At 34.8% G+C, this 14,376-nt stretch overlaps 1 protein-coding gene across 3 annotated transcripts; it reads right to left on the minus strand.

Annotated features, from left to right (window-relative positions):
• Positions 1-1,792: 1,792 nt before the first annotated feature.
• Positions 1,793-13,590, minus strand: PABPC5 (poly(A) binding protein cytoplasmic 5). Of its 3 annotated transcripts, none has more exons than XR_015769508.1 (2): positions 13,370-13,590; positions 1,793-2,632 (listed from the first exon to the last, which is right to left on the minus strand). XR_015769508.1 is itself a non-coding variant. In XM_028101482.2 (2 exons), exon 2 carries the CDS (start codon positions 12,679-12,681, stop codon positions 11,533-11,535), a length of 1,149 nt encoding a protein of 382 aa, XP_027957283.1. In that variant the 5' UTR covers positions 12,682-12,707; positions 13,370-13,590; the 3' UTR covers positions 11,453-11,532. The 3 variants fall into 3 exon arrangements, 1 of the variants encoding a protein (XP_027957283.1); XR_015769507.1 differs by lacking the exon at positions 13,370-13,590 and adding an exon at positions 5,864-6,606; XM_028101482.2 differs by lacking the exon at positions 1,793-2,632 and adding an exon at positions 11,453-12,707.
• Between the last annotated feature and the right edge of the window lie 786 nt (positions 13,591-14,376).

A 14,376-nucleotide genomic window follows, 5' to 3' on the forward strand; every position in this document is an offset into this window, starting at 1 on the left:
AATATCTGGATACAGAGAGCTCCAGGTGAAGGGACACAGCAGGAACAAAAGAACTGACATAGGAATGAGCTTGCTATTTCTGAGAATACTGAAGCAACAGCGTGGTGGTAGTGATGTGAGTAAGGGGAAGAAGAGTTAAGATATTTAACCAGCAAGTTATCTTGGTAAGGAGTTTGAACTTCACTGAGTGTGAGCGGGATCTAAGGTAAGGTAAGTAAGCAAGGTAAGATCTTGGTAAGGAGTTTGAACTTCACTGAGTGTGAGGCAAGACCACCAATGGACATTGAGAGCAGGGAAGTTACCTAATCCAACTTATATTTATAAGGAATCACTCAATCAGTTTTGTGAATAGAGTGTAGTAAGAAAAAAGTGAGAGCAGAAAGATCTGTTAGGAGACTGATGAAATAATCTAGGTAAGGGATGATGGTAGTTCAGACTAAGCTATTGGCAATAAAAAGTGATAAAAAGTCATAAGATTTTGAGTATATTTTCAAGACTTAGACATCATAATTTCCTGACAGACTGGATGTGGGATGTGAGAAAAAGAAAAGAGTTAATTACTCCAAGGTATTTGGCCTAAAAACACCAAGAAAGGAGCTGCCATTTACTGAGATGAAGAAGATACAGGAGGAGCAGACTTAGAGGGTAAGGACATTAAGAGTTTAGTTATTATAAAATCTTTGTAATAATATTTTAAATAGTTTTCTTTATTAAAGACATTCTACATTTTAGTTATAACTATTTAGAAAATATAAATAAGGCAAAAGAAAAAAAAACACAAAAATCACCTATAATTTTATAACCAAAGAAAATTACTCAATGTCTCGATGTAACTGTAGTCTTTACACACACACATACACACACACACACACACACACACAAATATAAACACAGTATACACATGCATACTTTGTTTATGTATATAACATTTTTCTTACTAAAATGAGATACTTTTCATGAGCTGATCATTTCAGATACTCAACATCTAGCATTGGTTTAGATTTTTTTTCCTAATGAGCCACTTGTACTATGTTCTAGCACATATATGGTTTGACTATTATCATTATTGTTTTACTTGACTTAATTTGTAACTTATTTTAATGAATTATATCAGTTAATAAGTTTTTTATATTACTATTATTACTTATTCTAAGTAGCTAACCTTGGGAAATACTTTCTAGGCCAATGTATCTAGGCCAGTGATTCTAAATCAGGGGTTGAAAAACTGTAACTTGCAGGCCAAATCTGGGCGGCCACATTTTTTCATATGGCCTGCAAGCTAAAAAAGGCTTTTGATAGATGAAGACATTTACAATTGATTTGATGATTGAAAAAAACAACTTTGAACCTTAATTAAGCTAAATGTAATCTCCCAAATCATTTTCATTAGAATTTTATTACCAAAAAATACTCTTTTATCATTGTCATCATTATATTTTGAATTGTGCCAATTTCAAAATGTGTGGAAATTTTTTATATAAGTATCTGCATAATATCTTTGATGTTACTTTTTTTTGTGCCCCCAAAGGCTAAAATAATTACTATCTGGCCTTAACAGAAAAAGTGTTTGATGACTCCTGTTCTAGATCTTCCTAAGTGTGCATAAAAACTACTCAGAGTCTATGAGAAAAATGTAGATTTTTGTTGTTCACCCTACCTTCACCACTCCTACATCAATTTTGATTCAGTAAGCCAAAGATGAGTATTAGGAATCTCAATTATAACAGACACCCGAGGTAATTCTGATACACTCTGAACTAAATTAAAAAAAAAAAAAACACAGAATGCCAGCTTGCACTGTGCAAATTTTAGTACTGCGTTTGAGCTACATTTGGGCCTGTACTTCACCACTGACATGCTGGTAAATACCAGTTCATTGTAAAGATCTCATTGGAATGAATTGCCACAGGGACCACACTTGTCTATGATTCTTTCCACCTGTCACCATTTGTGCAGTCACCATTCCTTGGGACACAGCACTGCTGGGGAACCAAAACATTGTTTTTGGTCTAGGAGGTTGTAACTCTTAATTTGAACCTCTATGATAGGGATAGATAGATGCATCATTATTCTTGGGTTCCATACATCAGTTCTTATCTCCTTTTTTATTCCCTCTTTATTATTTTATGTATATACGTATGTATGCACATATCCATCCATCCAATTTCCCTTTAAAATCTACAAGATTAAAAAAATAAAAAAATAAACACAGGATTTTAATTTTGCTAGCATTAGTACCACCTCCCACACCAATTACCATGCAAACCTTGAATTTTTGATAGAAATGATATACTATTTGTGTCATAGTCAATTTAGAAATCTACCAATGCACCTGGGAAAGATAAAATGTTGTGACATTTGAGTACAAACAACAAAACATAAAGAGCTTTAAAAAATCAAAACATTACAGTACATTCCAGAGTCATTGTTGTTAGAATTTATTGCTGAAATACCTTAATAAGAATTCTGAGAAGTCCTGGGACGCCTGGGTGCATCAGTCAGTTAAGTTTCTGCCTTCAGCTCAGGTCATAATCCTGGGGTCCTGGGATGGAAGCCGGCACCGGGCTCCTTGCTCAGCGGAGAGCCTGCTTCTCTCTTGGCCTGCTGCTCCCCCTGCTTGTGCTCTCTCTCTCTGACAAATAAATAAATAAAATCTTTAAAAAAAAACGAATTCTGAGAAGTCCTGAAACTTTTAGGTAGTACATGTGAAAATAAGAAAGGAAGAAATAATTTATCTTCAGAGACAACTTTAAGCATTAATTATGAACTCTTCTTAATGAAGTTTATACAGGTTGCCCCTAGTTCATATTTCTAAGAACCAAACCTTTCCTCTTTTCTCTACTTTCTTAACATTTTCATTGCTTTTTTTATTTATACTAATGGTGCATCAGAGAAATATGGGTTCCCTCTCTGAGTAGATGTGAAGGATTTCTATGACTTTTTTGCCCTTCTGTGTCCAATACTCACTTCTACATATTTTTTTGTGCAAGTTCTCCTTCTGGAGACAATGTATTAATTAGCATTAATTTATTTCTTGTGTTTCTTGTGTTTCAAAACATGTATCTTCAATCCATCTGAAATTATTCTATTTTAATTCAATTTCTAATACTGACTAAAATTAATATAGTGTTCTTAGTTATTCAATGAGCTTTAATTTTGATTTTAGGGACAAATTCCATATTGTTTCAAGTACTTAATTACATTTTCAATTTCACTCAGAAACCTGATAGATTGCCTTTGCACATTAAGCAAGATAAACAGTTCTACCAGACAATATTCTAAAAATATATGATCCCAAGGGGTGCCTGGCTGGCTCATTTGGTAGAGTATGCAACTCTTGATCTCAGGACTGTGAGTTCAAGCCCTACATTGGGAAAAAAGAAATCTGAAAAAATAAAAATAAAAATGTATGATCCCAGTGAATTAAAACATAATTCTTTTAGCTCTAAATTCTTGGCCCCAGATTAGAGATAAAATTTCAAACATGCAATTACTTATATAAGAAACCCAGCTTAAATGATTTCTATAGATGAAACTTGTTGTTGAGGAAAAGTTGTGACACTGTTTTCCAGTTTATATTTCACCTTATAATTAGAATATTGAGGAGACATATTTCTCTTTGAGCATTAAAATAGATTACATATATGCATCTCTAACAACCTAAATTTTTTTTAAAAGTGCAAATGACCCAGTGGTCTAAGAAAATCATTCTGTCTGAAGTAAAACTGTTTTTCTTTTGGAGAATAAAGTGGGAGACATACTTAGTTCATGCTTGCTTTTCAATCATCACAGTTTTCTTCATTTATATCACAATATAATAGAAGTTTCAGAAAATTGTATCTTCCTATGTATTTTTACTCTTTGAGAGTGTTTACATTATTGAGGTATATCCCCATAAAACAACTAAGGGCTACATATAGTTCATTTTCATTGCCTAAGATGCCACTTCAGAAAAGTTGGTTAGTGTCTCTTACTTAGATCATTTCTTGTTATGCTTGGGATGTTGCTTTCACATCTCAAAATTTTTACCACATTAGCAATATATAGTTCTAGTTGTATTACCTCTTTGGTACTCAGATGCTCTGGAGCATGTATACATTATGAAAACACAATTCCAAACAGAGCCCATAGTTTTGTTGTTGGCTTAATTAGCATCATTTTGATATTTACATTTAAGAAAAATATCTTCAGCTAGATACACTCATCCATATATAAACAGTACATGTCCTACCATCTACTGTGGCTTAACATGCAAGTCCTGAAATTTTATTTCAACAAACTGGTACAAAATTGCATACACACACATCTACTAGAAATGTTTGAGGTAACGTTCAGACAAACTATGTAAACTAAAAATGCCTTATTAAAACGTCTGTGTTCAGCAAAGGATAAAGTTGAGATTAGGTGACAAAGATAAGAGAGTAGAGACAAAATTAGCACTGATGATTTTTTTTAAGAAATTCATTCATAAATGAAAATTTCCTGAGGGTTACTACTACTGTAGTAGTCAAATCAATGGTAAGCATAATCATACAGGGGCACCTTGGGTGACACAGTTGGTTAAGCATCTGACTCATGATCTCAGGGTCATGAAATAGAGCCCCACGTGGGGGTCCATGCTCAGTTCAGAGTCTGCTTGAGATTTTCTCCCTCTCCCTCTGCCCCTCTCACTTGTGCTCTCTGACTTTCTCTCTCTCTAAAATAAATAAATGAATCTTTAATAAAAAAGAAGAACCATACAAACTAAGTCAGGCAGACATTTACTGCCTTTACTCTTAAGTGTTTATAACATTCAAATTACTTTTTATTTATCTATGTCACTTTTTAAATTATCCTTTGTTTAATTCATAAATCCCATATATTTAAAAAAATTCTTTAATGAATAGAGAAAAATATATTCTTCCTCTTGACTTTTATAACTTTGTCACCATTCCTACCATATTGTAAAAAATATTCCCTCCATCACAAAAAGTATGATATTTACTCCTTTATTTAAGGAAATTAAAATATAATAAGTTTCTTTGCCATAAAATAAATTAGACATATATTTTGTGTTTCCTAAAGCACTGGAAAAGAAAAGCTTGCAAATTCTTCTCTATGTTTGTTCTACTCAGGTATGTAGTCTGTCCAAAATCCTCAGAAAGGTGATTTAAAACACAGGAAACAATAGATGTTGGCAAGAATGTGGAGAAAGGGGAACCTTCTTACACTGTTTGTGGGAATTCAAACTGGTGCAGACACTCCAGAAAACAGTATGAAGTTTCCTCAAAAAGTTAAAAATAGAACTACCCTATGATCTGGCAATTGCACTACTAGGTATTTACCCAGGGATACAAAAATACTGATTCAAAAGAACACATGTACCTACTGTTTATAGCAGCATTATCAACAATAGCCAAATTATGGAAAGAGCTCAAATGTCCATCAGGGGATGAATGGATAAAGACGTGTTATATATGTACAATGGAATATTACTCAGCCATAAAAAAGAATAAAATCTTGCCATTTGAAATGACGTGGAGGGAGTATTATGCTAAGTGAAATGAGTCAGTCAGAGAAAGACAAATAACCATATGATTTCACTAATATGTGGGATTTAAGAAAAAAACAGATGAACATAAGAGGAAAAAAAGGAAGCAAACCATACAACAGACTTTTAACTATAGAGAAAAAACTGAGGGTTGTTGGAGGGGAGGTGAGCAGGGGGATGGGTTAAATGGGCGTTGAGTATTAAGGAAGGTGCTTGTTGTGATGAGCACCGGGTATTATATGTAAGTGATGAATCACTAAATTCTCCTGGAAACTAATATTGCACTATTTGTTAACTAACTGGAATTCAAATAAAAACTTGAAACAGGGATACCTGGGTGGTTCAGTCAGTTAAGCATCTGTCTTCTGCTCAGGTCTTGATCCTGGAATCCCGGGATTGAGCTCCATATTGGGTTCCCCACTCAGCAGGGAGTCTACTTCTCCCTCTGCCCTTCACCCTGCTCATGCTCTCTCTCTTGCTCTCACAGTCCCTCATAAATAAATAAATAAATAATAAATAAATAAATAAATAAATAAATAAACTCTTTAAAAAAAACCTTGAAACAACAAAAAAAAGAGTTATTTATACCCAAAGAAAGTGAAAATGCTAATTCCAAAAGATAAATGCACCCTACGTTTATTGCAGCATTATTTACAATAGCTAAGATATGGAAGCAACCCAGGTGTCTATCCGTAGATGAATGGATAAAGAAGATGTGGTATATATACACAATGGAATATTACTCAGCTGTAAAAAGAATGAGACCTTGCCATCTGCAACAATGTGCATGAACCTACAGAGTATTATACTAAGTAAATCAAAGACAAATACCATATGATTTCACTTATATGTGGAATCTATAAAACAAAACAAATGAATAAACAAATAAACAGATTGTTAAATACAGAGAACAAATGGGTGGTTGCCAGAGGGGAGATGGATAAAATAGATGAAGGGGATTAAAAGGTACAAACTTCCAGTTATAAAGTAAGTCCTGGAGATGAAGAGTACAGCATAGGGAATGTAGTCAATAATATTATAACATTGTTCATTGACAGATGGTAACTACACTTACCATGGTGAGCACTGAGTAATGTATAGAATTGTTGAATCAATATGTTGTGCACATGAAACTAATATAATTAGTATGTCAATTTTGCTTAAAAAAGGAGTTGTTTGGGGCACCTGGGTGGCTCAGTTGTTAAGTGTCTGCCCTCGTCTCGGGTCATGATCCCAGGGTCCTGGGACTGAGCCCCGCATCAGGCTCTCTGCTCAGCGGGAAGCCTGCTTCTCCCTCTCCCACTCCCCCTGCTTGTGTTCCCTCTCTCACTGTCTCTCTCTCTGTCAAATAAATGGATAAAATCTTAAAAAAAAAGGAGTTGTTTGCCATCCTGTGTAAATTTGCTTAAAATTACTTTTTAAATGTTCCTAAATATTGATTTAAAAAGTCATTGATTTCCCAAAAGTATAATTTACCCTTTTGGAAGTTTTAAACCAATCTCAAAACTTGTAAAATTATTTATTCTACATTACAGAAGGCTTATTTTTTATAAAAAAGATGCCAATATCTGGTATTTCCCTTACTAGTTCTAAAACAAAGAAACTCATTTACTCTGATAACTGAGACAGTCATGACATATATCATCATTCATCTCTTTTCTTGCATGTCTTTCTAAAGAACTTAATATTTTCTTAATTAAATAAAATACAAAGGCTCCAAACTTTTGTTGAGAAATTTAATGAGAACACTAATCATTTTTGGTTGCCAAATGGGAAACCTTTTACAATTGACTTTCACTTTTGAGGGTGAAAGTACTTGTATTTTTTTTTTTTTTAAGTTTCATAGTAATTATATCCTCAGTATTTGTACATTGAGTTAGGTCTTTCTCAGATTTCCAATGGTAACTAGATTATCTAACTACTGACCATGCTCCTTTGGAGCCAAGTGAGATACATTAACTCTCTTGAGGCTCCAAGAAACCATTTGCTAGGTCATACTTTATGGGAAGTAATGTCCTAAAACATGTAAGAAACAATTAATTTCACATGCATAAGCATTAGTCTTTCAGGGGTTATTGCGATCATTTGATTTAATGTAGGAGAAGGACCTTGTGGAATAATCTTGGTCTTGAAGCTGCATCACATTAATTTATTTAAAAAAAGTTTCTATACAAATAGACTTTCATTTGAGTTTGCCAATTATTAGAAGCTTTGTCTAAGATAAACTCATCAATCAACTGTTGAACAATAATGAAAAGGAAAGCATGAGAAGTATAAAAGTATTGATAATACCTTAATGGTATAAGCACTAGTCTATGTCACCAGTAACACCACGTTAGAAGCAGCAATCTATGTAACTAGTCAGTTCTCAATTATTTCTTCATGGGATGAAATTTAATAAAAATGACTTATTCTGTAATGCATTTCTCTTGTGAAATTCTGAGAAGAGAATTGAAAAGCAAACAAATGGAGGGATAATTCAACAACTAATCATGAAATGATAACTAAACTCTGGGTATTAGTGTAGGTGCTGGGAACACATGTATCATCTATATTCAGTCATTTATTGATACATTTCTGACTAGTCCCTTAAATTAGGCCATTTATAGGTAAGATGGTATTCACACCATTCCTAAATATTCCCTTAAAGACACAGTATTAGTTATTTTCCCCTGTGCTGAAAATATCTTACACATGTGACATTTTATTTTTCCCCTTAACCATAGATACAACCAGAAAGGCACCAATATGTATGACATTTTCTGTACAGAAAAGTCTCACCAAAATAACCTTTAATATGATGGTTTACAATCACAAAGCAACATTCTTTTTTTTAAAGATTTATTTATTTTAGAGAGAGAGAAAGAGAGTGGAGGGGAGGGGCAGAAGGAGAGGGAGAGAGAAACTTAAGCACTGAGCGAAGAGCCCAAGGCAGGGCTCTATCCCAGGATCCTAAGATCAGGACCTGAGCTGAAACCAGGAGTTGGGCACTCAACCTTACTGTGCCACCCAGGCACCCCACAAAGCAATGTTCTTAATTTTCTTCTCCCTGGGTACATTTGAAGTTTTTACATTGACTTTTTTAAAAAGCTAAAACAAAACAAAACAAAACAAAAACAAACAAAACTTCTGTTAAGCAGTCCATTCTTAAGTTTACCATGACAATTAATAGTACTGTTTTACTAATTTTTACTAATTATCTTGTGCTAGGAAATGTTTTTAATGCCTTTTCACAATTTAAGCTGTTCAGTTGTTTTGCTCCCCCTTCAAAGCCTTAATTATTAGTCTATTAAATGTAGTTAAAAATGAAAAGTACAAGATTGGAAAACTACCCAGGTGTTTGTGTTCAAATAGAGATTATCTTTCTTTTATCTTTTCCCCCTTTTTACCAACTAAATTTAGAGTTTTTGACTATTTTGCAGTGTTCTAACATATGTTTTAACTGTCCATGGACATATTTTAATTAGTCCTTTATTTATACTGGCTGACTTCTTGAAAATAGTAATTATTTACTATTATTTAAATACTTGAATAATTTCCCAAAATGTGTTAAATGCTTATACTTGAAGATTTTTACCTACTAGAAATCTTCCGTGATTTATACTGAATCAAAGCATTCGTCAAGGTTTTAAGTTAACACTAACACTTCAAGATTATAAATTTAAATAAAAACTGGTAATGGGTAAAAAGGAGTAGAGAGTACGTATGGTAAATAATTACCAAAGTAACTATTTTAAATTTATTTGTTTGCACTGTTTTCATATATTTTAATGATCACAAGGGTATAAAGCAAGTGGGCTCAGAAAATATGAAAAATGATATCCCATTAGTTTTTAGTTTTACTTTTGTCAATTTAAGTAAAGAATATATGTTGAATGTTTTTTCAGAATTTTGATACATATATCAATATAATGTGCATTTTAATTTTTCTAGCAGACTTAAGCTTTTATATGCTATAGATACTTCTTCTCAAGCTCATATAACTCATACTGTTTTAAGCAAGTTAATCACAACATTGTTTATAGATGTAGAAAACACTGAAAAACATAAATCTTATTCAATAATGTGCTACTTAGATAATCTATAGTACATCCATATAATGGAATACTGTGCAGTCACTAAAATGATGATACAGAAAGATATTTACTGACATAAAAAGATTATGTTTTAGTTTAAAATTTAACAAAACACAGTACATATAGTAGGTTTTTTGTTTGTTTGTAAAATATTGTGTGTATACATAGGAGAAAAGGCATGGAAGTATATGTATGCATTGAAAACACTAATAGTGGTTATCTCTGACCTGTGGAAATTTTACTTCTTTATAAATGTCTGCATTGTGTACATTTTTAAATGAGCATGTATTATGTATATGATCAACAAAAACAGTGATTTCCATTTGAAAATACTTGATAATGAATATAAATGTAATTTGTAGATAAACAATTACACAGAAAGAGATTTTTCCCATTATTTTATGGGCACATAGCTAACAAAATTGTTAACAAAATTATATATTTATATTATATATGTAACCTAAGATTTCTATATAACATAATAAAAGCCAATTAAGAATAGAGACAAAACATCTTCTTATGGTTGGATCTGTGATATGAGTGAATCCTATTTTTAAAAAAGTAATTATTTAAGTTTTACATAAATTAAGTAATAATTTCTCTACTTCCAAAATGGGTTTGAACACCCACATATTAAATGAAAGGCAATCTAAAGAAAACATAAAAGTAAGTATAATATGGATGGAAGGTAAATGGGTGAGGAAAAGAGGGGACTAAAAGTAAAATATGGAAAATCTGTAATCGAGAAATTAGAAATTACAGGCTAAATAATGTAACTGCATTATAGAACAGAACATTTTGTCACAAATTCCAAGCAGCCAGACATAAAGAGAACCATACTGGATTAATAGCTCTCATATAATAGATGGAGGCATATGATTTAATCAAGAGAGGCAAGCTTTTCCTTACTTTTGATACATATGTGAATATTACCACAAGGATGTATTAAAAAATTTACAAGAGATAATGACAAGTTTAATATTGAAGATATTCTTCAATGTAGTTTTTCAACATCACTGCATGGATTATTTATCCTTATATTGACACTTTATAGAGGCGGAGGTAAAATTTTAAAATTATCTACAGGTAAAGGCAATTCAGTGCAGTTATTCATCTTTTTCATTATTTTAACATGACCCATCTATACTACTAGTTTAAAAAAAGAGTGGCAAGAATGCTCCTTAGACTGTCCTCATATATTAAATCTCTCAGATTTTTAAGATGAAACTCATTTTAATAATGCTTAAAGTGTTAGTTTCCTAAGGTATTGATTGAGAAAACACCAATATGATTATTTCTCTGGGCATGAAGTTAAAGAAAACTCCCAACACTTAGTCAAAGCCACTGCCAACTCTGTGGTATGCCCACAATATATTAGAAAAGGGAAAAAAAAAGTATAAAGAAACTCACATCTCTTTAAAATAACATTCACTTTAAATAATAAGGTAAAATTATGCACAAATGTTAAGTGGATCACATACATTTTCCCCTGCTCTACTGATTTTTCAAAAAGCAAGTAAAAGTTTTATGTGTGATAGATTCAGAAATAATGTCCATTCTGAGAATATTTTCACAGAAGCAATTACATTTAGTATTATAACTGGAATAAGGAAGGAACCTATGTTCAACCAATTACCTTACCTGGACTGGTTTAGGAAAAAAAAAACAGTATGTGGAGGGATGAATTTTATTCTACATATTTCTAAGGATATTTTATCAAAAAATAGTATAAAATGACAGTTTTACAATTAGAAATTATGTTCTTCACTAAAATGAACAAGGTTTTCTAGTTTTACTTTTTTTTTTTTTCAAAAGAAAGTATTCACTTAAAAAAAATAACCTGGAATAAAATAACCTCTTATCACAAAGTAGCCCAAACTAAGTAGGCACCAGCTTAAGGCTGAAACAAATTGAGCATTCTTATTCTCAACACCTGCGCCTGGCCTGGCCCAGGGTAACATGCAGGGGCTTGGAGCCCACTGTGCGACCATTCATCTCATCCACTGCTTTGGTAGCATCTTCAAAAGAGGAGAAGCAGACAACACCAAACCCTTTGCCTTGCCCTACTTCCACCATCACTTTGGCCCGGCTAATTGATCCAAAGGAAGAAAATTCCTCCTTCAGTTTTTCATCATCGATGGTCTCATCCAGGTTCTTAATATAGATAGGCACCCCCGGAGGCCGACTTTTTTCTTTTAATCTCAGCCGTTCAAATCTTCGTCTTAACTCAGCCAATCGTTCAATTTTCTTCTGTGCTCGCCCTACATATAGAACTTTCCCATTGATGGATTTTCCATGCAGGTCTAATACAGCTTTTTGGGCAGCCTCGTGTGTCTCATACCTCACAAATCCAAAGCCCTTAGATTTCCCACTGGCATCTCTTATTACCTTAACACTCTCAGTTGGCCCATATCCACTAAAGATTTCCTTCAGTTTTTCGTCATCCATGTCATCTCCAAAGTTTTTAACAAAAACATTGGTGAAAGTTGCTCTATCCCTGGTTCTGACTTCAGCTGCCCGCTCTTCTGGGAATTTGAATCTGCCAACATACACCTGGCGGTTATTAAGCCGCACTCCATTCATGTGCCAGATGGCTCTATTGGCAGCGGCCAGGCTGTCAAAGTGCACATAGGCATAACCCTTAGAGCCATTGTCATCACATACGACTTTGCATGAGAGAATGTTCCCAAAAGCAGAAAATAAATAAAAAAGGGCCCTATTGTCTATGGATTTATCCAGGTTTTTGATGAATATATTTCCAACTCCAGACTTTCTTAAGCGGTCATCTGGCTGAGACCACATGAGGCGGAAAGGTTTGCCATTAATCAAATCAAAATTCATGGTATTCAGGGCCCACTCAGCATCTGCAGGAAAGCGGAAGTTAACATAGCCATAGCCCAGGGGGCTGCGGGTGACAGGGTCACGGCAGATTCGGGTGAAGCGCAGAGGGCCAGCAGGCCTGAACTTTTTATAAAGCATGTCCTCTGTGACATCTGGGTCCAAGTCACCCACGTACAGGGCAGCCTTTAGGTACTTCTTTTTCTTGCCAGCAGGATTAGGCTCTCCACTCCCCATCTTTCTGAGTACAGGGAGGTGGCTCTCTTGGGAGAGAAAAGAAGGCTGAATTCTCTAAGCTATGGGCCAAGCAGCTGTTCACAAACAGAAGAAAGCCAAGGAGAAGGAAGCTAAAAGCAGACTCAGAATCACTGTTGAGGCTGAGAAAATGAAGTTCAGAAACAGCTGGTCAGCAGGTTCAGAACAAACACATCAGACAAAAATGCATCCCAATAACGAATCTGTTCTAAGGGGACTTATAATTTCCACCCATTAAGATTTAAAATCTGTTTCAAAAGCCAGTAGTAAGAAAGAAATTTCCTGTTCCCCATTTAATTGTAAGAAATCATCAAGCAGCTGACTGTCACCCCACATCCAGCATTGCAGACAGAGGCCTCGAGACGAGACCTGTTTTCTGCATAAACATAGGCCTCGAGCTCCTGTTGGCTTAAAATTCTATTAACATGGGCAGGGGCCAAACGTGTATTCCTCCGCCGGCTCCCTGGCCGGTCTCAGGCGGGCTCTCAGCTAACTAAGGCCGCTAAACACACTCAGCGTCAGCAAAAGGGCAGACTAAACACTTGGTGCGCTGGGGCCGGAAGGCAGGCTGCAGACGGCGGATCAGATCGTACAGAAAGACAGACAGACAGACACACGCGCTGGAGACGGGAGACCGCCCAGATACCCCAGATGCCCACCGGGTACGGACCGAGTGATGCGCGGTAATTTCAGCAGTCTGAGACTCGCGGCAGGTCCGGAGGGACTGACTAGCAGACACGCACTGGGTCAGCTCAGGCGGGAGGCGGTTCCGGACAGATGCGGGGCGGAGTCAGAGGAGAAGGGCAGATGCGCAGCGGGCGGGCAGAGCGGGGACCATGGACGTGGATTGCTCTCCGCAGGACAGACCGACCCAAGGACGAAAACCATTTAGCTGTGGTAGGGCGGGCGGGGCGTGAGGAAACCCGGAACCCTGCTAAGTAACTTCCCGCTTCCTCTGTGCCAAGATAAAAAAAAAAAAAAAAAAAAAAAAAAAAGCTTTTTCAATATTTTCTTTATTTTAAAATTTTATGTTTTTATTTATTATCTTAAAATATTAATTTTAGGCTGCTGATCCCAAAATCAAAGCGGGAGGTGGTCACCTAGGCAGAAGGAACTCTCATACTTTTTTTAATAAAAAATAATTCCCAATACTATTTCTGCTTAGGAAATAAGATACAGGGTTGCATACTTTCCTGGGTTAATTGGAAAGTCAGAATTGACAGCTGTACTGGATTCCCATTACAGTGCTAAATGATCACAGGGTCAAATAAAACACAGGGCCATGTTGTGTTTGGCCTTTATCCTTACTCCATTAAACTCCAGCATAATGATCACATTATCCCCAGGTAGTAGGCAGAATTCTTTTCACTGTTCCAGTAAGATTTTAATGACTGGAGAACCATAAAATGGCTTTTTATGATACCTTGTGCCACAAAACGTTGAAAATGTGCTGTCTCCATAATCACATATTACAAAATCTTACTGAAAGAGATAAAAACTGCAGAATCAATACAAAATGTGTGATTAATGTTCACAGATGAAATAAACATGTAAAAATATAGGCACTTTATGCATTAATTACTGATTATTTTTTAAGTTTTTATTTAAATTCCAGTTGGTTAACATACAGTGTTAGTTTCAGGTGTACAATATAGTGAGTGATTTAACACTTCCATA

The sequence above is a fragment of the Eumetopias jubatus genome, unplaced genomic scaffold, assembly GCF_037043125.1.
Source record: "Eumetopias jubatus isolate StellerSeaLion01/CBP00866 unplaced genomic scaffold, mEumJub1_p1.0 scaffold_11, whole genome shotgun sequence".
NCBI classification, from domain to species: Eukaryota; Metazoa; Chordata; class Mammalia; order Carnivora; family Otariidae; genus Eumetopias; species Eumetopias jubatus.

Excerpts from the sequence above, each read along its gene's own strand:
- PABPC5 (XM_028101482.2), bottom strand. The coding sequence starts at position 12,681 with ATGGGGAGTGGAGAGCCTAATCCTGCTGGCAAGAAAAAGAAGTACCTA.